Source organism: Mus caroli, chromosome 3, assembly GCF_900094665.2.
Source record: "Mus caroli chromosome 3, CAROLI_EIJ_v1.1, whole genome shotgun sequence".
NCBI classification, from domain to species: Eukaryota; Metazoa; Chordata; class Mammalia; order Rodentia; family Muridae; genus Mus; species Mus caroli.
This window is the reverse complement of record NC_034572.1, coordinates 13,389,823-13,409,834: the sequence shown is the minus strand read 5'-3', so window position 1 is coordinate 13,409,834 and position 20,012 is coordinate 13,389,823. Positions and strand designations below refer to the sequence as shown.

The 20,012-nt window shown below is 39.5% G+C and overlaps 1 protein-coding gene across 2 annotated transcripts in view; it reads left to right on the top strand.

Moving 5' to 3' along the window:
- LOC110291739 (25-hydroxycholesterol 7-alpha-hydroxylase) overlaps positions 1-20,012 on the top strand; it is a 169,103-nt gene that overhangs the window by 141,976 nt on the left and 7,115 nt on the right. For both annotated transcript variants that reach the window (XM_021159008.2, XM_029475067.1), the window contains exons 3-5: positions 2,420-3,010; positions 3,477-3,683; positions 19,672-19,847. In XM_021159008.2, the coding sequence (XP_021014667.1) occupies positions 2,420-3,010; positions 3,477-3,683; positions 19,672-19,847 (974 nt within the window). The remainder of the gene's footprint in view (positions 1-2,419; positions 3,011-3,476; positions 3,684-19,671; positions 19,848-20,012) is intronic.

Genomic DNA, 20,012 nt, shown 5'->3' with positions numbered 1-20,012 from the left:
GGTACTTCCAAACCAATTTGAAAAGTAAAATCTAGAAAACATAACTAGTTCTAAAGTGATCCACATCTCCTTCAGAAAGATTGAAGGCAGAAGGCAGGAATGATGCATCTTGTTAGGGAAGAAATAACACTGGAACAAGGAAGAAAGGTGCAGATCCTAGAATGAGAAGTCACTTTCAACTTCTCAGTGATGGTCCTTTCAAAGACCTTAGCAGGCTTGGTGGATGCTCAGTTGGTACTGTGCCAGATACACAAGCACAAGGACCTGATTTCAGATCCTCTGTACCACTATCAAAGGCAAGTGTGGAAAGTGTGTCTGTAAGTATATAGACACAAGTCGATTTCCTGGAGCTCATTGGCCAGCCAGCAAGGCTGAATTGATGAGCCTAAGATCCATTGAGAGACCTTGTCTCCAAAAATAATATGTTGAGTCACTGAAGAAGACAGCTGGTGTTTATTTCTGTCTTCCCTGTGCACATGTAGTTGCAAATGTACATGCACACACCACACAAATCTATCTATAACACACACGCACACATGCACATGCACGCATGCATGCATACACATACACAAACAGAGGCAAAGAAAAAATCGCCTGGAAGCTCACTGATCAATCAGCCTGCCCTTCAAACAAAAGCAACAAGGTAAAAGGTGAGGACCAACTTCCACTGGCACAATGTGGTACATGCGTACCCAAAGGGCATATCTACCAACACACCCAACCAACCAACCAATCAATGTTTACAAGATGTTATATTTGTTTGCTGATTTGAACCAGTTATTTCACATTTATGTTTTTGTTAAAAAATCTAATATTTTCTTCTGATAATGGGAAGGTAAAGAGAGAGAGAACAAGGAAAGAAAGAGATGGAAAAGAGAGAAAGAGAAATAAGAAAATGTGCCTATTTCTAATGACTTACACAGAGCAGAACTCTGGATGTATCCAATCTTTGTTTTCAAAGGCCATGTTGTAGCTGATAGTTCCTGAGATGAATACTTTTTAAAATTTTTTTCTTTAGAATTAGATGAATGTAAAAACAAGTTGGTAGAAAAAATTCAAAATATTTTCCAAAGACTGTGATTTACAAGTTAAACCTTGTATATAGGCTTTGAATTTTAGATCCTTACTTAAAATAACATTATTATTATTTAACAAAACCCAATCATTTGGGAAGAAGAATGAATGAACCATCACCTGTGAAAATAAACAGATTTACCTAAAATTATCTCTTTGAAAAGTGAGAAAATTGACTACCCCATTGCTGACTATTTGTCTGGCAGATGCTAGCAATTTAAATAAAATTGTAATGGTAAAGGAAGTGATTCAAAATGCCCAATTCCAATGTGGTCCTTTTTGTGTCCCTCCCTGAAGCTAAGCAAAGAATGAATGAAAACAAAACTCTCCCTCATTTGGAGAAGACAGAATCAGTATCCAACCAGAAAGAGTGGCTATTCCAGACCTCCCTCACTTCTACATTATCTTGCAATAATAATAAATGAATCCAGGAAAAGGGGATTGGATGAAACTCACTTGGAGAAAAATTAGTCACGGCAAATATATTCTCATATATACTTAACACTTAGCTGTATTTTAAAAATTTCCCAGATAAAAGCACATTTATCCTGTCTCTAAAATTTGGTAGAAAATTATTCTAAATCTTTGTCTTGTAGTACATTGATTAATTTTTGTAATGCATTTGGAATTCCAGTAATCATAGGGGAAGTTTTCATCCAGGAGAGAGGGAGGGGGAGGTGGAGAGGGAGGTGGAGAGGGAGGTGGAGAGGGAGAGGGAGGTGGAGAGGGAGAGGGAGGTGGAGAGGGAGGGGGAGAGGGAGAGGGAGAGGGAGGAGAAAAGAGAGAGGGAGAGGGAGAGGGAGAGGGAGAGGGAGAGGGAGGAGAACTGAGTACAGGTAGTAATAGCTGAACACAGATACTACAAATTATTGGAATGTATGTGGTGTGTGCTTTTAGGAAGGAAAGACTTAGCTGCCCCATTGCACGGCACTGATGATCTTTCTAATCAGATGAGATGCATCTTAAAGCAGTACTGCAGTGAGAAACCAGAGCTGAGTAAAGCTGAGCTAGCACAAGGAGCCCGTGTCTGGGCTTTGCTTCTCAGCTGTCTCAACTAATGAGTTCAACTAGCAACTCCAAAGTTTTTGCCAGGCTTGAGAGACCAACCATAGTGAACAGTAAAGTTTAGAAATTCAAGAAATGGAAGCTTCCAGAAACTTTTCACATTACCCGTTTTTTTCAAAGGGGACTTAGTGGGCCTTTGAGTAGAATGGAGAGTTTTAAAATAGCTTAATAAAACTATTAACTTCTTAATATCTTCTTCAATTTTTACTTAAAGATTTGGAGACTTTAGGAATGTATTTTGTCTTGCTATCAAGTAAACTATATTCTTTTTCTTTTTTAGGGAAGTATATAACATTTGTTCTGAACCCTTTCCAGTACCAGTATGTAACGAAAAACCCAAAACAATTAAGCTTTGAGAAATTCAGCAGACGATTATCAGCAAAAGCCTTCTCCGTAAAGAAGCTGCTATCTGATGACGACCTCAACGAAGACATTCACAGAGCCTATCTACTTTTACAAGGCAAACCTTTGGATGCTCTTCTGGAAACTATGATCCAAGAAGTAAAAGAAATATTTGAGTCCCAACTGCTAAAAAACACAGATTGGAATACAGAAAGAATATTTGCATTCTGTAGCTCACTGGTATTTGAGATCACATTTGCAACTCTCTATGGAAAAATTCTTGCTGGTAACAAGAAACAAATTATCAGTGAGCTAAGGGATGATTTTTTAAAATTTGATGACATTTTCCCATACTTAGTATCTGACATACCTATTCAGCTTCTAAGAAATGAAGAATCTATGCAGAAGAAAATTATAAAATGCCTCACATCAGAAAAGGTAGCTCAGATGCAAGGACAGTCAGAAATTGTTCAGGAAAGGCAAGATATGCTGAAAAGATACTATAGGCATGACGATTCTGAAATCGGAGGTAAGAAAGTACTGAATGATCACTTCCTAAAATAAGATAATTTACAGGAGACCTTTGAGATAAAAAGATAAAATGACGTCCTTGAAATTTTTTTATGTTCTTTCTAATTGGCTAATGATAAAATGCTTTATTCTGAAACAACCTTCTGTGATAATTGATTTTTTTTTTTGCTGAGGTGGTAAAACAAGATATTTAATGATGATAATGAGAAAGAGTATAACTAAGTGGCATTTACTCCTTTATCTCATCCCACCTTCCCGCACCCCCCTTCCCCTGCTGCAACACGCATTACATTTTAAACTATTCTCATTAAGCAGAAAATTAGACTTCAGAAGCCTATTGGTTCTCATTAGCATGCACTGATCCTTGGCTGGGTCCGTGTCCTAACATCTTTTAATTAGCACACTGCAAATCTAATCAGTGTAATAAACGCTATTAATCTTCCTTTTCACTTATTCTCTCCCAGCACATCATCTTGGCTTTCTCTGGGCCTCTCTAGCAAACACCATTCCAGCTATGTTCTGGGCAGTGTATTATATTCTTCGGCATCCTGAAGCTATGGAAGCCCTGCGTGACGAAATTGACAGTTTCCTGCAGTCAACAGGTCAAAAGAAAGGACCTGGAATTTCTGTCCACTTCACCAGAGAACAATTGGACAGCTTGGTCTGCCTGGGTAATTTATTTTTATCTGTTATGAAGAGAAGAAGGTAGCTCTCTGCAAACTCAGTTTATCACTCATAGCTGTTTACCAAGAGGTGGAGGACACAGCTGCCTAATTGACATAATAACACCCATTTACATCAATTATAAATTATATAGTTTATAGCTGTAGATACTCTCATTGCATGTAAACATTAAGGCCTAGCTAATTAACTATGCAAGGTATGCAAAGGGCTAAACCAAAGCTTTGCAATTATTTGGGGGGGTGGTTGTGTATGCCTATTATGTCAATTGATTCTGAGCATCTGTTGGTCTGCGGATGCCTCCCAAACACTGTTGTTCTGTCTTGACAGAGAATGATTCCATGGCAGAACAGGAAAGTGTTTCAGAGAGGCAATGTGCACACACAAATACTTACTCTTTCTTAAAATGGTTCTTGCATTTCATGCACAGCTCACGGTGTTTTATATAGCTTGGGGCATACAGTTCTTATCATGGTAGTCAAAATACTTTTCATGGTTAGTGGTTTAAACACTCAGAAAGGAGCAAAGCAAAGAAAGAGGAAGGCAGGGAGGAACGAATGGAGGGAGCAGTGTGAGGAAGGGGAGGCAGGTAGAGAAGGGTGTGAGGCAGTCGAGCAAAACAGCTACAAACTGCAACATATAAAAGTCGATATTCTTAAAAAAAAAAAAAAAAAAAAAAAAAACTCTCACTGTTCTAGGAAATAAAACAAAACAGTATGGCAGATGTATCTGTGGCCTATCCTAGCTGGCTGGTTTTGCTTCTCCCACAGTTTTCCTTTTGTTTTTACTCATTAGCCTCACACCTGACATGAGCTGTGGGTCTGATACAGGTATCCTTTTCCTTTTCTGGGTTTGCCCAAGCTGCTTCTCACTATTGTGTAGGGAACGTAAAGTTAAAATCTGTACCGATACATGTCAGTTCCCTCTGAAGTCATGAGTCATCCTATGCCATTCTTGACGATATACTCTTAGTTTCTTTGAACAAATGCCTTTTTTTTTTATATGATTTCTATTTCTGGGCTACTTGGCTTAATAAGATTAGTATGTTAGCCTGTGTTGGCCTCAAGTTTTTATACATAAGATACAGTCTCTCTTCTCTCCGCAGATTCTGAGATATCAGGTCCTAACAGTGTGATTACAGTTGACTGTTCCTCAGCACTACAGGACTTCCCCAAGTGTTGCAGAGATGGTTCCCATTGGACAGGCTGAGACATATCACAGGGGCAACAGCATCCAATGTGACTTATACTGTAGTCAACTATGAAACCTGCATCACCTCTCATGTTCCTAAAGAAATTACAAAAGAATTACATGTTCAGAAAAAAATACTCCCTACATTATGAAGATGCCAATATTCTTTGGGGAGGGGCAGAACACTTAAGGACCTAATACACAAAATTTATATAGAATATGAGTAGTTGTCTATACTTAGGATGAGTAGTATTTTTGAGTTGATTTAGTTTCTACGGAATTCTAGGTTTTATTTTCCATATATCCAGGTAATTACCCTTTCATGTTAAGAATGAGAAGATCAAAAATAATGCAAATGAATTCCAAAGACTATGTTTGTAGTCTTCACATAATTATTACTCTTAACAATTTGCTTGAAATTCATCAACTCTCTGTTTATTGCTAGCAAGCAACTGTTTGTTATTGAAATAAAAGGTTGTGTTTAAAGTGCACTGTTAAGAAAGAAATGCTTAGATTTTTGTCTTAGTCCACTTCCTGCACAAAATATCATACCAAGAAGCAAGTTGGAGAGGAAAGGGTTTATTCGGCTTACACTACCATACTGCTGTTCACCACCAAAGGAAGTCAGGACTGGAACTCAAGCAGGTCAGGAAGCAGGATCTGATGCAGAGGCCATGGAGAGATGCTGCTTACTGGATTGCTTTCCTGGCTTGCTCAGCTTGCCTTCTCATAGAAGCCAGGACTACTTGTCCTGGGATGGCACCACTCACAATGAGCCCTTCCACCCTTGATCACTAATTGAGAAAATGCCTTACAGCTGGATTTCATGGAGGCATTTCCTCAAGGGAAGCTCCTTTTTTGTGATAACTCCAGCTTATGTCAAATTGACACACAAAACAAGTCAGTACAGATTTTTGAACCACAAGAAATGTCAAATTCTGAACTTGTAATTTAGGTCTATGCAGGTCAACAGCTAGACTTAGGGACTCTTATCTTGGAGCCCTCACAGCTCTCCCGTGCTTACCCAATGTATAGAAACAACAAATGTTTTATATTTAATTCTACTCTTATACATTACATCCCCTCCCTCCATTCCTCACAGTCCCTCAACCCCTGCAACCTTCCCTTTCCTCCATTTATCTTCATAAAAGAGCTGACCTTACAGGGCATCAGCCAAATGTGGCAGAGTAAGATGCAGTGAAACTACACACAAACCCTCAAATCCAGGCTGCATTAGACAACTTACTAATAAGAAAATAGTTCCACAATCAGGCAAAAGAGTCAGAGACATCCCAATCCTATTGGAATGAGTCCCACAGAAACACCAAGCTACACCACAGACACATACACACACACACACACACACACACACACACACATGCGCGCGCGCGCGTGCGTGCGTGTGTGTGTGTGTGTGTGTGTGTGTGTATATATATATATATATATATATATATATATAATAAATTCAGAGAGCCTAACAAAAACCCTCATAGGCTCCATGGTTGTCGCCTTAGTTTCTGTGGGCCCCATGAGGCCTGCTTAGTTGATTCTGTGGGCAGTGTTCTCCTGGCGTCCTCTTTACCTCTACTTCCTATAGTCCTTCTTCTTCATCTTCTGTTGGCTTTCCCGAGCTCTGCCTAATATTCAGCTGTGGATTTCTGTATGTGTTCCATTCAGGTGCTGGAGGAAGCCTCTCTGATGACAATTAAGCTAGGTATCAATCTATGAGTATAGCAGAATATAATTGTGAATCATTTCATTGACTTTTTTTTGTCAGTTGTGTTTGGTTCTACCTTAGGTCACTGAGCCATCCAGCTTCCAAATCCTGGCCAATCATGCAGGATTGGGCATGGGCTCCCTCAAAGTAAGCCAGTCATTGGTTAGCCCCTTTCACAAGCTCTGAGCTACCATTGGCCCAGTACATCTTTCAGGCAGGAGAAGTCAATGGTTTTTGTGGCTGGGTTGGTATCCCAGTTCAAACACTGAAAGCCTTGTCTGATTATAGATGGCTGGTTCAGGCTCCATATCAACAGTTATTAGGAATCCTCACTGGAGTCATCCTCATAATTTCCAGCAAGTTTCCACTGCACTAGGCTTGCATATCACTGCCTAAATGCCCACCTATTATAGTTATCTTTCCTCATACTGTCTCCCTTCTTCCCTACCTGATCCCTCCTGTTCCCATTCCCATCTGCCCCAGTCCACCCACTTTTCCCTTCAGGGAAAGATTTATGCTGTGCCCTCCATTTCTTACCATTATGAATAAAACCATTGTGAACATAGTAGAGCAAGCATCCTGGGGTTAGAATGGGGCATTTATTAGATATATGCCCAAGACTAGTATAGTAGTATAGAATTGATCTTGAGAGAGATCAATTCTCAATTTTTTTTTGAGAAAACACAATATGGATTTCCATAGTTGCTGTACAAGTTTGCACTCCCACCAGCAGTAATGGTGTGTTGCCCTTGCTCCACATTCTCACAGCATGAGCTGTCATTGTGTTACTGGTCTTGTCTATTCTGACAGCAGTAAGATGAAATTTCAGAGTAATTTTGATTTTGATTTCCCTTATGTGTAAAGATATCAAACATTTCTTTAAGTAGTCCTTGGACATTTGAGATTGTTCTGACAAGAATTCTCTGTTTACATTTGTACCCCATTTCTTAATTGGATTATTTGATCTAGTTTCTTGAGTTCTTTATATACTGTGGATATTAACCTTCTATCCTTTACAGAGTTGATAAAAATATTTTCCCATTAAATATGTCTTGTCATATTAATGGTTGGTAATCTATGCCTTACAGCAGCTTTTCCATTTTAAGAAGTCCCATTTATTAGCCATTGATTTTAATCCTTGCACTATTGGTATTCTGCTTAAAAAAATGTTTCTTGTGCTGATGTGTTCAGGGATATTCCCTACTTTGTCTTCTATCAGGTTCAGTTTATCCGGTTCTATGTTGAGGACTTTGATACAATTGGACTTCAGTTTCATGTAGGCTGATAAATAAAGATGTATTTGCATTCTTCTACATCCAAACATCCAGTTAGACTAGCATTATTTGTTGAACATGCTTTCTTTTTTCCATTGGGGCTTTTTTATTCTTTATCAAAAATCAGGTGTTCATAGATATGTAGATCCATGTCTGGATCTTTGATTCGATTCCAATGATCAACATAGACAAACATGTTTTGTGTTATGCTATACATACTATACATACATACTATACATACATACTATACTATACATACTATAGCATAGTACTATATACATAGTACAGCTTATAATCAGTATTGATGATACCTCCAGATGTTCGATTGTTCATGATTGTGTTAGCTATCCTGGATAGCTTTTGTTCTTCTGGATCAAATTGAGTATTGTCATTTCAAGGAAGGTCTGTAAAACCTGAGTTGCATTGCTTTTGTTAACATAGCCATTTATTGTGTTATTTCTACTGATCCAGGGCATGGAAGACCTTTCCATCTTCTGAAGTCAAGCCTTTCACTTGCTGGGTTAGAATTGCCCCTAGATATTTTACATTTTTTGTGGCTATTGTGAATGGTGTTGTTTCCCTGATTTCTTTCTCAGTCTGTTTGTCATTTGTATATAAGAGGACTGCTGATTTTCTTGAGTTAATCTTGTATACAGCCATATCACTGGAGGGGTTTATTGTTAAGAGTAGTTAACAATAGATAGAAGTTTTTGGGTCACATATGTATGCCATCATATCATCTGCAAATACAATTACTTTAACTCTTTCCTTTCCAATTTGTATCCCCTTGAATTCCTTCAGTTATCTTCTTGCTATAGCTAGAACTTCAAGAACTATATTGAATAAACAGGGAAAGAGTAGACAGCCATGCCTTGTTCCTGGTTTTAGTGTAATTACTTTCAGTTTCTCTCTACTTAATTTGATGTTGGAGGTTGGCTTGCTGTAAATTTCCTCTATAATGTTTAGGTATGTCCCTTATGTCCCTGAACTCTCCAAAACTTTTATCATGAAGGGGTGTTAGCTTTTGTCAAAGGGCTTGTATTTATTTATTTATTTATCACTCCATTTTTTTATCTCCCCCCCTCCAGTCCACCCTCATACTGCTCCACATCCCATACCTCCTCCCTACCCCCTGTCCCCACCCCTCATGCCACCTGGCCTCTAAACTCCCTGGGGCCTCCAGTCTCTTGAGGGTTAGGTGCATCATCTCTGAATGAACACACCTGGCAGTCCTCTGCTGTATGTGTGTTGGGGTCGTATACTTATGTGTATGCTGCCTGTTTAGTGGTTCAGTGTTTGAGAGATCTCAGGGATTCAGATTAATTGAGACTGCTGGTTCTCCTCAACTTCTATCAGTCTTTCCCTAATTCAACAACAGGGGTCAGCTGCTTCTACCCATTGGTTGAGTGTAAATATCTGCATCTGACTCTTTCATCTGCTTGTTGGGTCTTCCAGAGGGAAGTCATGATAGGTCCCTTTTTGTGAGTGCTCCATAGCCTCAGTAATAGTGTCAGGCCTTGGGACCTCCCCTTGAGCTGGATCCCTCTTTGGGCCTCTTGCTGGAACTTCTTTTCCTCAGGCTCCTCTCCATTTCCATTCCTGTAATTCTTTCTGACAGGAACAATTATGGGTCAGAGTTGTAACTGTGAGATGCCCCCCTCCCCTGCCCTCAATTGATGCCTTGTCTTCCTGCTGGAGGTAGGCTTTATAAGTTCCCTTGCCCTGCTGTCAGGCAGTTCATCTAAGGTCCCTCCCTTTGAATCCTGAGAGTCTCTCACCTGTCCTGTCTCTTGTGCATTCTGGAGCGTCCCCCCAACCTCCTTCCTTGAGGTTGCTTGTTTCCATTCTTTCTGCTGACCTTCAGGGCTTCAGTCCTTTCTTTTCCCTTGCCCAAAACCAGATCAGATTCCCCTCTACCCCTAACTACTCCCCCCATCCACTTTCTCTCTTATGTCCCTCCCTACCTCCCCACTTGTGATTGCTTTCTGCTCCCTCCCAAGTGGGACTGAGTAAGCCAAGTGTCCTTACTTGGGCACTTTGGCTTGCTTGCTTGTTGACCTTTTTGAGTTCCGTGCATGGTATCTTGGGTATTCTGGTTTTTTTGGTTTTTTGTTTGTTTGTTTGTTTGTTTGTTTTTACTAATATCCATTTATTAGTGAATACATAGCATGCATGTCCATTTGGGTCTGAGTTAACTCACTCAGGATAAAATTTTCTAGTTCCATCCATTTGCCTACAAAACTCAGTATGTCCTCATTCTTAATAGCTGAGTAGTATTCCATTGTATAAATGAAACACATTTCCTATATCCATTCTTCTATCATGGGACATCTAGGTTGTTTCCAGCTTCTGGCTATCATAAATAAGGCCACTATGAACATAGTAAAACACGTGCCCCTGTGGCATGGTGGGGCACCTCGTGGGTATATTCCCAAGAGTGGTATAGCTAGGTCTTCAGGTAGATCTATTTCCAATTTCCTGAGGAACCTCCAGATTGATTTCCAGAGTGGTTGTACCAGTTTGCAATCCCACCAGCAATGGAGGAATCTTCCTCTTTCTCCACACCCTCTCCAACATGTGTTGTAACCTGAGGTTTTGATCATGGCCATTCTGATTTGCGTAAGGTGGAATCTCAGGGTTGTTTTGATTTGCATTTCTCTGAACACTAAGGACTTTGAACATTTCTTTAGGTGCATCTCAGCCATTCAAGATTCCTCAGTTGTGAAATCTCATTTTAATTCTATACCCCATTTTTTTATTAGATTGGGTTTTTGGTGATTAACTTCTTGAGTTCTTGATATATTTTGTTTATTAATCCTCTATCAGATTTGGGATTAGTGGAGATTTTTTCAGCATTCAATAAGATGATTGTGTGGGATTTTTCTTTCAGTTTGTTTCTATGGTGGATTACATTGACTGATTTTTGTATGTTGACCCAACCTTTTATCTCTAGGATGAAGTGGACACAACCATGGTGGATGAGCTCTTTGATGTGTTCTTGGATTTGTTTTGTAAATGTTTTATTGAGAACTTTGCATCTATGTTCATAAGGGAAATTATTGTAATTCTCTTATGAGGGTCTTTATGTGGCTTTGGTATCAGGGTAACTGTGCTATCTTAAAATAAATTGAACAATGTTTCTTCCTTTTCTATTTTGTGGGATAATTCGAGTGATATTGGCATCAACTTTTTTTGAAAGTCTGGTAGAATTCTGAACTAAAATCATTTGAGGCTGGGCATCTTATGGTTGGGAGACTTTTAATAACTGGTATTTCAATAGGGGTATAGGTCTGTTTTACCTGCTTATTTGATATTTATTAACTTTAGTAAGTGGTGTGGCTTGAGAAAAGTTACTATTTCTTTTACATTTTCTGTGGAGTAAGGGCTTTTAAATTGTGTTCTCATGATCCTCTAAATTTTATCAATGTCTGTTGTTATCTCCCTTTTCACTTCTAATGTTGTCAATTTGGATACTCTCTCTTTACCTTTTAGTTAATTTGGATAATGGTTTGTCCATCTTATTGGTTTTCTCAAAGAACCAACTCTTTGTTTCCCAGATTTGCAAGATGTTTTGGAGATTTTTTTTTTTTTTTTAGATTTAACATATTCTTTTTCTGACATATCCATTTAATTGATTGTGCCTTCAATGCTGAGATGAAAAATCTCTTGTATTTCATTGGTGAGGCTACCTCTGAGCTTGCACTTCAAGTGAGTGAACTTTTCATCTCTAAATTTCCTTCAGTTTGAGTTTTTGCTATTGATTCTATTTCCATTTTCAGGTGTTGGACTGTTTTATTCATATCCTTCCACTGTTTGTGTTCTTATAGATTTCTTTAAGAGATTCATTCATTTCCTCTTTAAGGACCTCTGTCATATTCATAAAAGTTATTTGAAGGTATTTTTCTTGTCCTTCAGCTATGTTGCATCACTCAGGGTCTGCTGTGGTATGATTGCTGTACTCTAATGGAGAAATATTGTCTGGCTATTATTGATTGTGTTTTTACACTGGCATCTAGGCATCTGACATTGGAAAAAAAATGTAATTCTTGATGCTGATACCTGGTACTGTTTTTGTTGGGTGATTGTTTTCTTCTTGGTTTCTCCTGCCCTCTCTGGTTCTGAGGAGAGTGTGATGACTGTATATTGCCTGGTGGAAAATTCTTTGGGACTCCTGATATGTGTGGCTACAGTAGGTCCCAGGTAAAATGTGTTTTTAGACATTGTATGCTAACACTTAGGAATGGGTCCATATCAGGAAGAAAAGTGGAGTGCTCCATTAGAATCTGCTTAGCCCCTGGGAATTGGGCCAGAGAGTGAGGAGAAGCCATGACAGGAGATCTGCTACAGAACTGACAAAGAGCCTGGGGCACTAGACTTGGAAGAATGGAGGATCTGTAATAATTCACCATTGTCCTACCTTCTTTATTGGCTGAAGTGGCCTGTGACTTTCCAGGCAATGTCTGTGGGAGATGCTGGCTAGGATAAAGCAGAAAGTAGTGGAAAGGAAATTTGAAGAGGTAGAGCTGCGTTATCCACTGGAAATGAGGGCAGGGAAGGCAGGCTGCAGCAGGTGCTCTGGTACAAAACTGGGGATAAGACTGGAGAAGTGTTTTGGGAGTGGCCAAGGAAGAGTGGTGGAGATCTGACATTAGTCTTCCTGACTCCCTGTCAAGAGTCTAAATCTATTTCTTGTGAGCAGTGCAATGAGGAGATAGAGACCCAACGCAGAAGTGTTAGCTTCAAAATTAAAAGTCCAATAATAAATCATAATAACCGTATGTCTATGTTAAACCTATTAGTTGTTTAAATATTTCAAAGTAGCTTTTAGTTACTTCATGTGGTCTTTACCAAGGTACTCTGAGGGACTGTGGCTGCTGTTAAATCTTATCAGTCTTTTTACAAATGAGAAATAGTCTCAGAAGAGAGACAGAATTTTTCACTTGGATTTTGATGACCATAACTGTATCTTTCTCATGAGATATCACTATCCCATATTATTTCTTATTGTCCCCACTAAGAGAATATTTTTATATTTAGATTATTCCAAGCCATCTACCACAATGTCCATGTTGACAAGTTTGGGAAACGTAAGACAAGTCTTGAGACTATGACAGAGATTGTAACCTCAGGATAAGATCCTAGAGTAATAGTGTGTTTTGTTCTGTTGTAATGGTGCAAGGGATTAAAGCAATATTCAGTACACACTCTACTTCCCAGTTCTATTCCTATCCTAAATCTGTTAACAATTATTTGATCAAATGCCAGAGGTTGTGTTAGTGACTTGTGTAGCTTAGTTAGTATTTTCATTTGATCACTGCATAGGAAGGCTCAGCAAGAATTAAACACAAACCACACAGTGAAACAGGAGCAAACCCAGAGGCAGGCTGTTGGCTTTAATGACTTATGGTAATCACTGTCACTTCAGGCAAAACTGGTTAAGAAACAACCACTGTTTTTTATACAACACGTACCACTGGTTCTCACATACAGGATTCAGTATTATAAAATAATTGTATAGAGGGAAAAATAGGCATTTAGACAAATGGGGCAGTTTTGAAGCTTACCAAAATATTCTCACAGAAGGTAAGAATTTCACTTCATGAAAAAAAAATTCTTATGCTAAAAAAAAAAGAATTTCACTTCATGTTTGTAATTTTTTTTTCTTCTCCTTTTGCCATATTGGGGATTGGACCCAGGGCCTCTGCATATGCTAGTCAAATGCTTTCTGACTACACTATAGCACTAGTCTCCTGTGAGAAAAATCTTAACTGAAGAGAGAGATACTTTACAAACAGACAATAGACAATAAAGTTTCATGTATAACATAAGGAAACATCATTACAAAATACTGATGTCACTATTACCAATTTCTGCATTTCAATACAAAGCTAAGAGGTTCAGGAAGGAAATGCCAGCTGATTGGAAGGTAACTGTAATGAAAATTAAAAGTAAATTCATCACATGAGAGTTAAAAGCAAACCAGGACAGAAAGGAATGAGGCTTCTTGGCAGAACCCAGCTTCAAACCACAGCTCTCAACTTGATTATTCACTGAAATCATCTGGAGAGCTTTAAAAAAAAGCCCTGGGCTGGTCCCCAGTGACTGATTTTATCATTCTGTAGTGAGGGTTGATGAGTTTAAAAGTCCCCCAGGAGATGTTATTATGTGGCCAAGGTTCAGCACCCCTCATTTCAAGGTTTCGGTTAGTGTTGTGGTTCTGATTTCACTGATCTAGGATGGAGATGTTATGCTTATTGCTTTAAAACTAATCTGCTGTGATTCTAACAGGCAGCCAATATCGCTGGTAATCTCTGAGATATCCGAATGCTTCAAAGGAAGAAGTGGTTACATTATTTAGAAAATTCACTCCTAATCTGCTTGCACATGTGACACACCAATAGAAGTATGGTATCTGGAGCACAGAGAATAGAAGCACCTCTCTCTTTTCCTACTCAAGCAGTGCTTGTATTTCTGGCACATTGTAAGAGGCCTATCAACTATCTGAATTTACCAAATGTCAAAAGGCTAATGCCATATCATCTCTAACAGAGAAATAAAAAATGGTTAATATAGGCTGGGGTATATCTCAGGGGTAGAGGTCTTGCCTAGCCAGCACAAAAGCACCACCCCTACACCTAAAGAAATGATAAAATAACTATATCTGTTTTAGGGGTTATAAATGGATTGGGAGCAGGACTTGATTTGTGTTTATAAAGGTTGAAAATTAAAGGGAAGAAAACTTCTTTTCAATGTGAAAAATACTTTTTTGTGAGTGATAACTCAGAAACTGTACATAACAGTCAAGTGAGTGATATGGGATATAATGTCAGAGCTAGAGAGAAAAGGCAGGAGAATTACAGGTCCAAGGTCTGCTTGGCTTAGAAAGACAGACCCTGTCAAGAGAAGGAAGAACACGAAGGGGGAGGGAGGAACGGAGGGAGAGAGGGAGAGACAGAGAAGAGGAAGGATAAAATGACAAATTATAGCTCAGTTCTAGAGAAGTTACACAACATGTGTAAAGCCTTGGGCTCAATCCCCAGAACCATAAAAAAGCAAGATTAAAACAAATCAAAAACCACACAAACAAAAACAATGCACTATTAATCCATGGATGCCTTAGTTTGAACTGTAGATATAGCTCAGGGGCTGAGCATTTGCCTAGCAAATACAAGGTTCTGAGTCCTATCCCTTATAACCTCAATCAATACACTGAAAAGGAATCTGAGAAATTAAGATGGTAAACGAATAGTTATGAGGTTTCCTCAACAAATAACCAATAATGCATGTGCTGTTTAAGCTGTTAGAGCTGTTCCATGAAGAAAAAAAAAATCAAAGTTTATGGTCTTGGTCAGTTTAACAAGTAAGGTATGCAATGTCTAAAGTAGTAGCTTGGGAGCTAGTGAGTGGGCTCAGCTGATAGTCACCTGACACCAAGCCTGACAACCTAACTTCCATGAGGGTGACCTCTGAACATAGACACATTTGGTCACCTGTGCAATTTCACAGGCGCGCGCATGTGTGCGAGCACGCACACACACACACACACACACACACACACACACACACACACACACACCAATTAACTCATAAAGAAGCATCCTAAAGTACTATCTTAGAAGCTACTTGCTTGTATGTATTTTCAACTTTTTATTTCTCAGATTGCTACATGAGTACAGGTCAAATCCACACAGTGCATTTCTCTTTGCTCCAGACACTCCGTCCCAGTGCTTTGAGCAGAGTAAGACCTTAACAAAATTTTATTGAGCATATGAATGTTTAACTTACATGTATATAAATATATAGCAGGAACCATAAATAGCAGGAACCAAAGCCTGTTTCTGCAATGCAGTGTGAAGGTAGGCATTTGTACTGACTCGGATTTATTTTTAACTTTATTCAAATATACAATTGTTGATCTAAAAATTTATGATTTTCCTTTGAATTATATATTAGTTATCACAATTCTTTTTTACTTCCTCATCTGTCTAAGAGACTATATACAGACACTCAGAAATGTGTGTGTGTGTGTATGTGTGCGTGTGCGTGTGTGTGTGTGTGTGTGTGTGTGTGTGTGTGTGTGTGTGTGCATCCTAGGCTACATTTCATCAGACCTTGTAGAGAACAGCTCTGTCACGTCCGTTCCCTTCCCTGTTCCTATCCATTTTCAGCCCCAGTGACTATAGTGGGGCTGGCTGCTCTTTTCACTGCTGCCATTGCCACTATCCCCTGATCACCATGGCTAATCAGGTGGCATGCCAGCCTGCACCAATCATTAAGGTGACCCACATTAATAGCGCAGCCATGTCACAGTGTATTCATTCCACATATACAGACATGGCTTGAGTATGAGGCAGAAATGTGCATGTGCTTATCTGTGTTTGCAGTGCAGCAGGATTTATTGATTATAATGATCTGCTTTGGCACTCAAAATCTACAAATGGGAATCATCTGTGAATTATTTCAAAGACAAAGCGGATGTGCCTTTTCCTACGAGCATTTCCCTTGATTTGTCATTTCCCTTCCACTGGATTGTAAAACATCACAGCTTAAAACATGTCCATCTCTTTATCTGGAAGGAACTTTTAATCCTATTCATTTTCTATCTTAAAAAAAGAAACCCGTTTTTTCTCCTGGCCAGGTAAAGAAGGTGGTTCAGGATCATAATTGTGAGTTCATCATGAAAATTTTGTGACCCAATTGTCTTATAGATGGTAGTCAGTAAAACTCGGTTCTTGACAGTATACAAGCAGCCTTCTCTGAACCACAGCTATGGCAGTTGGCACCTTGCAATGCATGGTTTAGATTTATCCCCCAAATATTTGCATTCTCTATAGCCATTTTTCTACACTATAGTCTAATAATTAGAGGGTCCCATTACCTGCTAAATGCTTGCATAAATTAGCAATCCATTATGCACAATAAGTTTTATAAAACATTTACAGATAGAGATCATGTTTAATTAAAATTAGCTTCCATATGTAAGCCAAGTGTGCACTAATGATCCACAGTGACCTTTTATTACCTATAGTCCCTTGTTTTGGATGGATGATTGACAGCTTGCCGTTTGGCTACCATGTTGAATTTTAGCTGACAAGACTTTTCATTTTAACTCAATTTGCCCGCCTATCACAAGCTGGTGGCAGGCCAGACCCCAGTCACCCAGCTTTGCCTCAGCAGCTTGCTTGGTTCTCATTAGTACGCATTTATTCAGTGGGAATTGGAAGACAAATGCTTGAAGGCATGTGAACTAAGTATAGCAAATTAGGTTTAAAGACTGAATATTTATAAGTATATGGAAAGTTGTTGGGTTTTTTTTTTTTTATAATTCTAGAGCAAATTGAGAACCAAGTGCTAGCTTTAGTATAAAGGAAATGAAGATAGAAAGGAGACAATTCTAAGAATAAAAATACTATAAGCTTTTCCCTTCCATTTTGGAAATATGTAAAATCTCTCTGACAACACCTTATCCAATAAAAACCTGGCATCTCTTTCATGGAATGCTTGCACAATGAAATTTAGCACCTCGAGTGTGAGGAAGGAGGGGAAAAAATGAGGGTCATGTTCATTTGTTGCTTGGTTATCCCTTGGTATGTTTTAAACTGCCTTGTTTGTTCGGCACTAGCATAGAAACAGATGTTGCTCTACCGTGCAGGATAATTTACTGTACCTCCTGGTGTAGCATGGAAGTCCTCCCAGGGCCCAGCTGGTCTGTCAGTGGTACTGGCTGGTGTCTGCTCAACTATGACAACTACAAGGAGAAACTGCAGCTTTTTCATTGTGCCCTTGTCATCCTTCTCAACATATAGCTCTGCCCACATTCATTCTGGGGCTGGAAGTGCTGCTGGCTTTTGTCTTTATGCTGTACTGCAGACCCCATAAGCTCGCCTCTCCATTGGTGATAATAACACAACTCATTACTTTTGTCGCCTAATGATTATCGGCATGATCGCTCAGAGCAAGAGCCAACCTCGTCTTGCACACATAACTGGTACTGGAAGGTAAAACAGATTTGTCACTTACGATCTGACTGCTGAGCCACACTTTCAGCTCCATTATTGTGATTAACTTCTGCATAAGATATGCTTGCCCAATTGTCATTTGTGATACTGCAGTAGGCACAAGCTGCCATGCTTCCTGAGAGCACACCAGCCAATCGGATATAACCATGTTATTCGGACTGTTAAATGCCTATCCTGTCACAGCAGCCACCCCAAACATTATTTTGCTTTTGTGTTTCGTCTTCCCACACCCCTACTGGACTTGTTGTGTGAACAGAACTACTACATATGTCAGCTACTATTTCATGCCACATGTTAAAATGATGCTATGCTATTGTTGGTCCAACAGGACCAGTAGCAGGACATGGGAAGCCTATCCTTGATTTTCACCATAGCAATGTTGGTTGTTGGTGTCTGGCCAGCTGAAATCTGTCCTGTCAGGTGCCTTGTGGCTATCTGCAGTAAAGTCCATGTTCCAAAACCAAAGTCCTTTTCTGGCTTCATCACCAGCAAACCGATTTGACTAAGCCTGATTATAATAACGAAGGCAGTCTAAGAGAATATGCACAGCCTCACTCTACGTCACATTGAATCACTGCACTGCCCACACAGAGCTGACCGAAGCCTCATTTCTTTAGACAAATGCGTGCTCAAGGAAAAACCTCCTGGGAGAAGGCACCCAAAGCTACTTTGTGTCCCTATGCGAGCTGTTCCTAGGTTTAAATCTTACTAAAATACTTATTTTTGTGTTTTGCTGTATACAAGCCCCCTCTATTGGGTCTGCCTTTAATAACCTAATAACTCGGGATGGGCTATGCCAAAACTGTGTTCAGTACCAAGAAACTAGGCTCTGAACATGTGTATGAGGTTTCTAAATTGTAAGTCATAACACAATCATTTATTATCATGTGAAAGGGGGGAAGCTCCATTTGGCGCTCTTTCACATTGCTGATTAGAAAGCACGAGGCTTTATATTCCAGGACCCATTCACGCCGGTGGAAACATAGTCAGTTTTGATTATGAAGGGAGAGATGCCGCTCTAGACAGGAGCTACACACTGATATGCATGCTATCAGAATGATTTATGCAAATTATGCATATTATTCCCAAAGGAATTCCTCCTCAAACTGCCAGGATAAATCGCCGGAAATTAGCCATAAAATCTGCCGTGCTGGGAGCAAAAGGTGAAGGCCACTGGGAAACCAAGGACATTCAGCTTCTGGAATCTTCCAGCACATGATGGTGAATGTTATTCTTCCTGGATGCTGAGAAAAAGTGTGGTTTTCTTTTATATCATATAAAAATTTCTTCCTTTGAAAAATTTCCAACAAATGCTGACTCATTTTATTTACAACTAGCATTAGAGAAATAAAGAGTTAAGCTGTCTTCAAATGTACCTACTATAATTAATTTACAGTTAACTGTCTAAGGGCTTTTAAAGGGAACAATAGTCTACAGACTGATGAAGTAACCCTCCAGTAGGGTGCTGTGTATGTGTACAGTTTCACTTTATTATTATATTTGTTTCCCTAACAGACCAGTCCTTTCCTGGTGACGATTCCTTCTTTTCTCTGTCTATAAACAATGTGCTGACCACCTGCCCAAAGATGCTGTGCCAAAGCCACGAGGTTCTTTCCCCTCAGCCTCCACAGCCTCATTGACTCTCCCTTAGTTTGCAATGGATGTGAAGAAATCAGTTCCCTTCTAGGCAAGGTTTTGATCATGAGTTCTAACAGGTGACTAAGGAAGCTTCGCAGAGCACTCTCACCTTATAGAAGCTGTGGCTTGTTTCTTTCAGAAAGCACTATTCTTGAGGTTCTGAGGCTGTGTTCATACTCCAGCATCATCCGAGAAGTGCAAGAGGATATGGATTTCAACTTAGAGAGTAAGAGCTACTCTCTACGGAAAGGAGATTTTGTAGCTCTCTTTCCTCCAATGATACACAATGACCCAGAAATCTTCGATGCTCCAAAGGTAAATAAGCATCCTGTCAGTCAAGAAAGCTCACTCCTACCGGGCGTGGTACGCCTTTAATCCCAGCACCTGGGAGGCAGAGGCAGGTGTATTTCTGAGTTCGAGGCCAGCCTGGTCTACAAAGTGAGTTCCAGGACAGCCAGGGCTATACAGAGAAACCCTGTC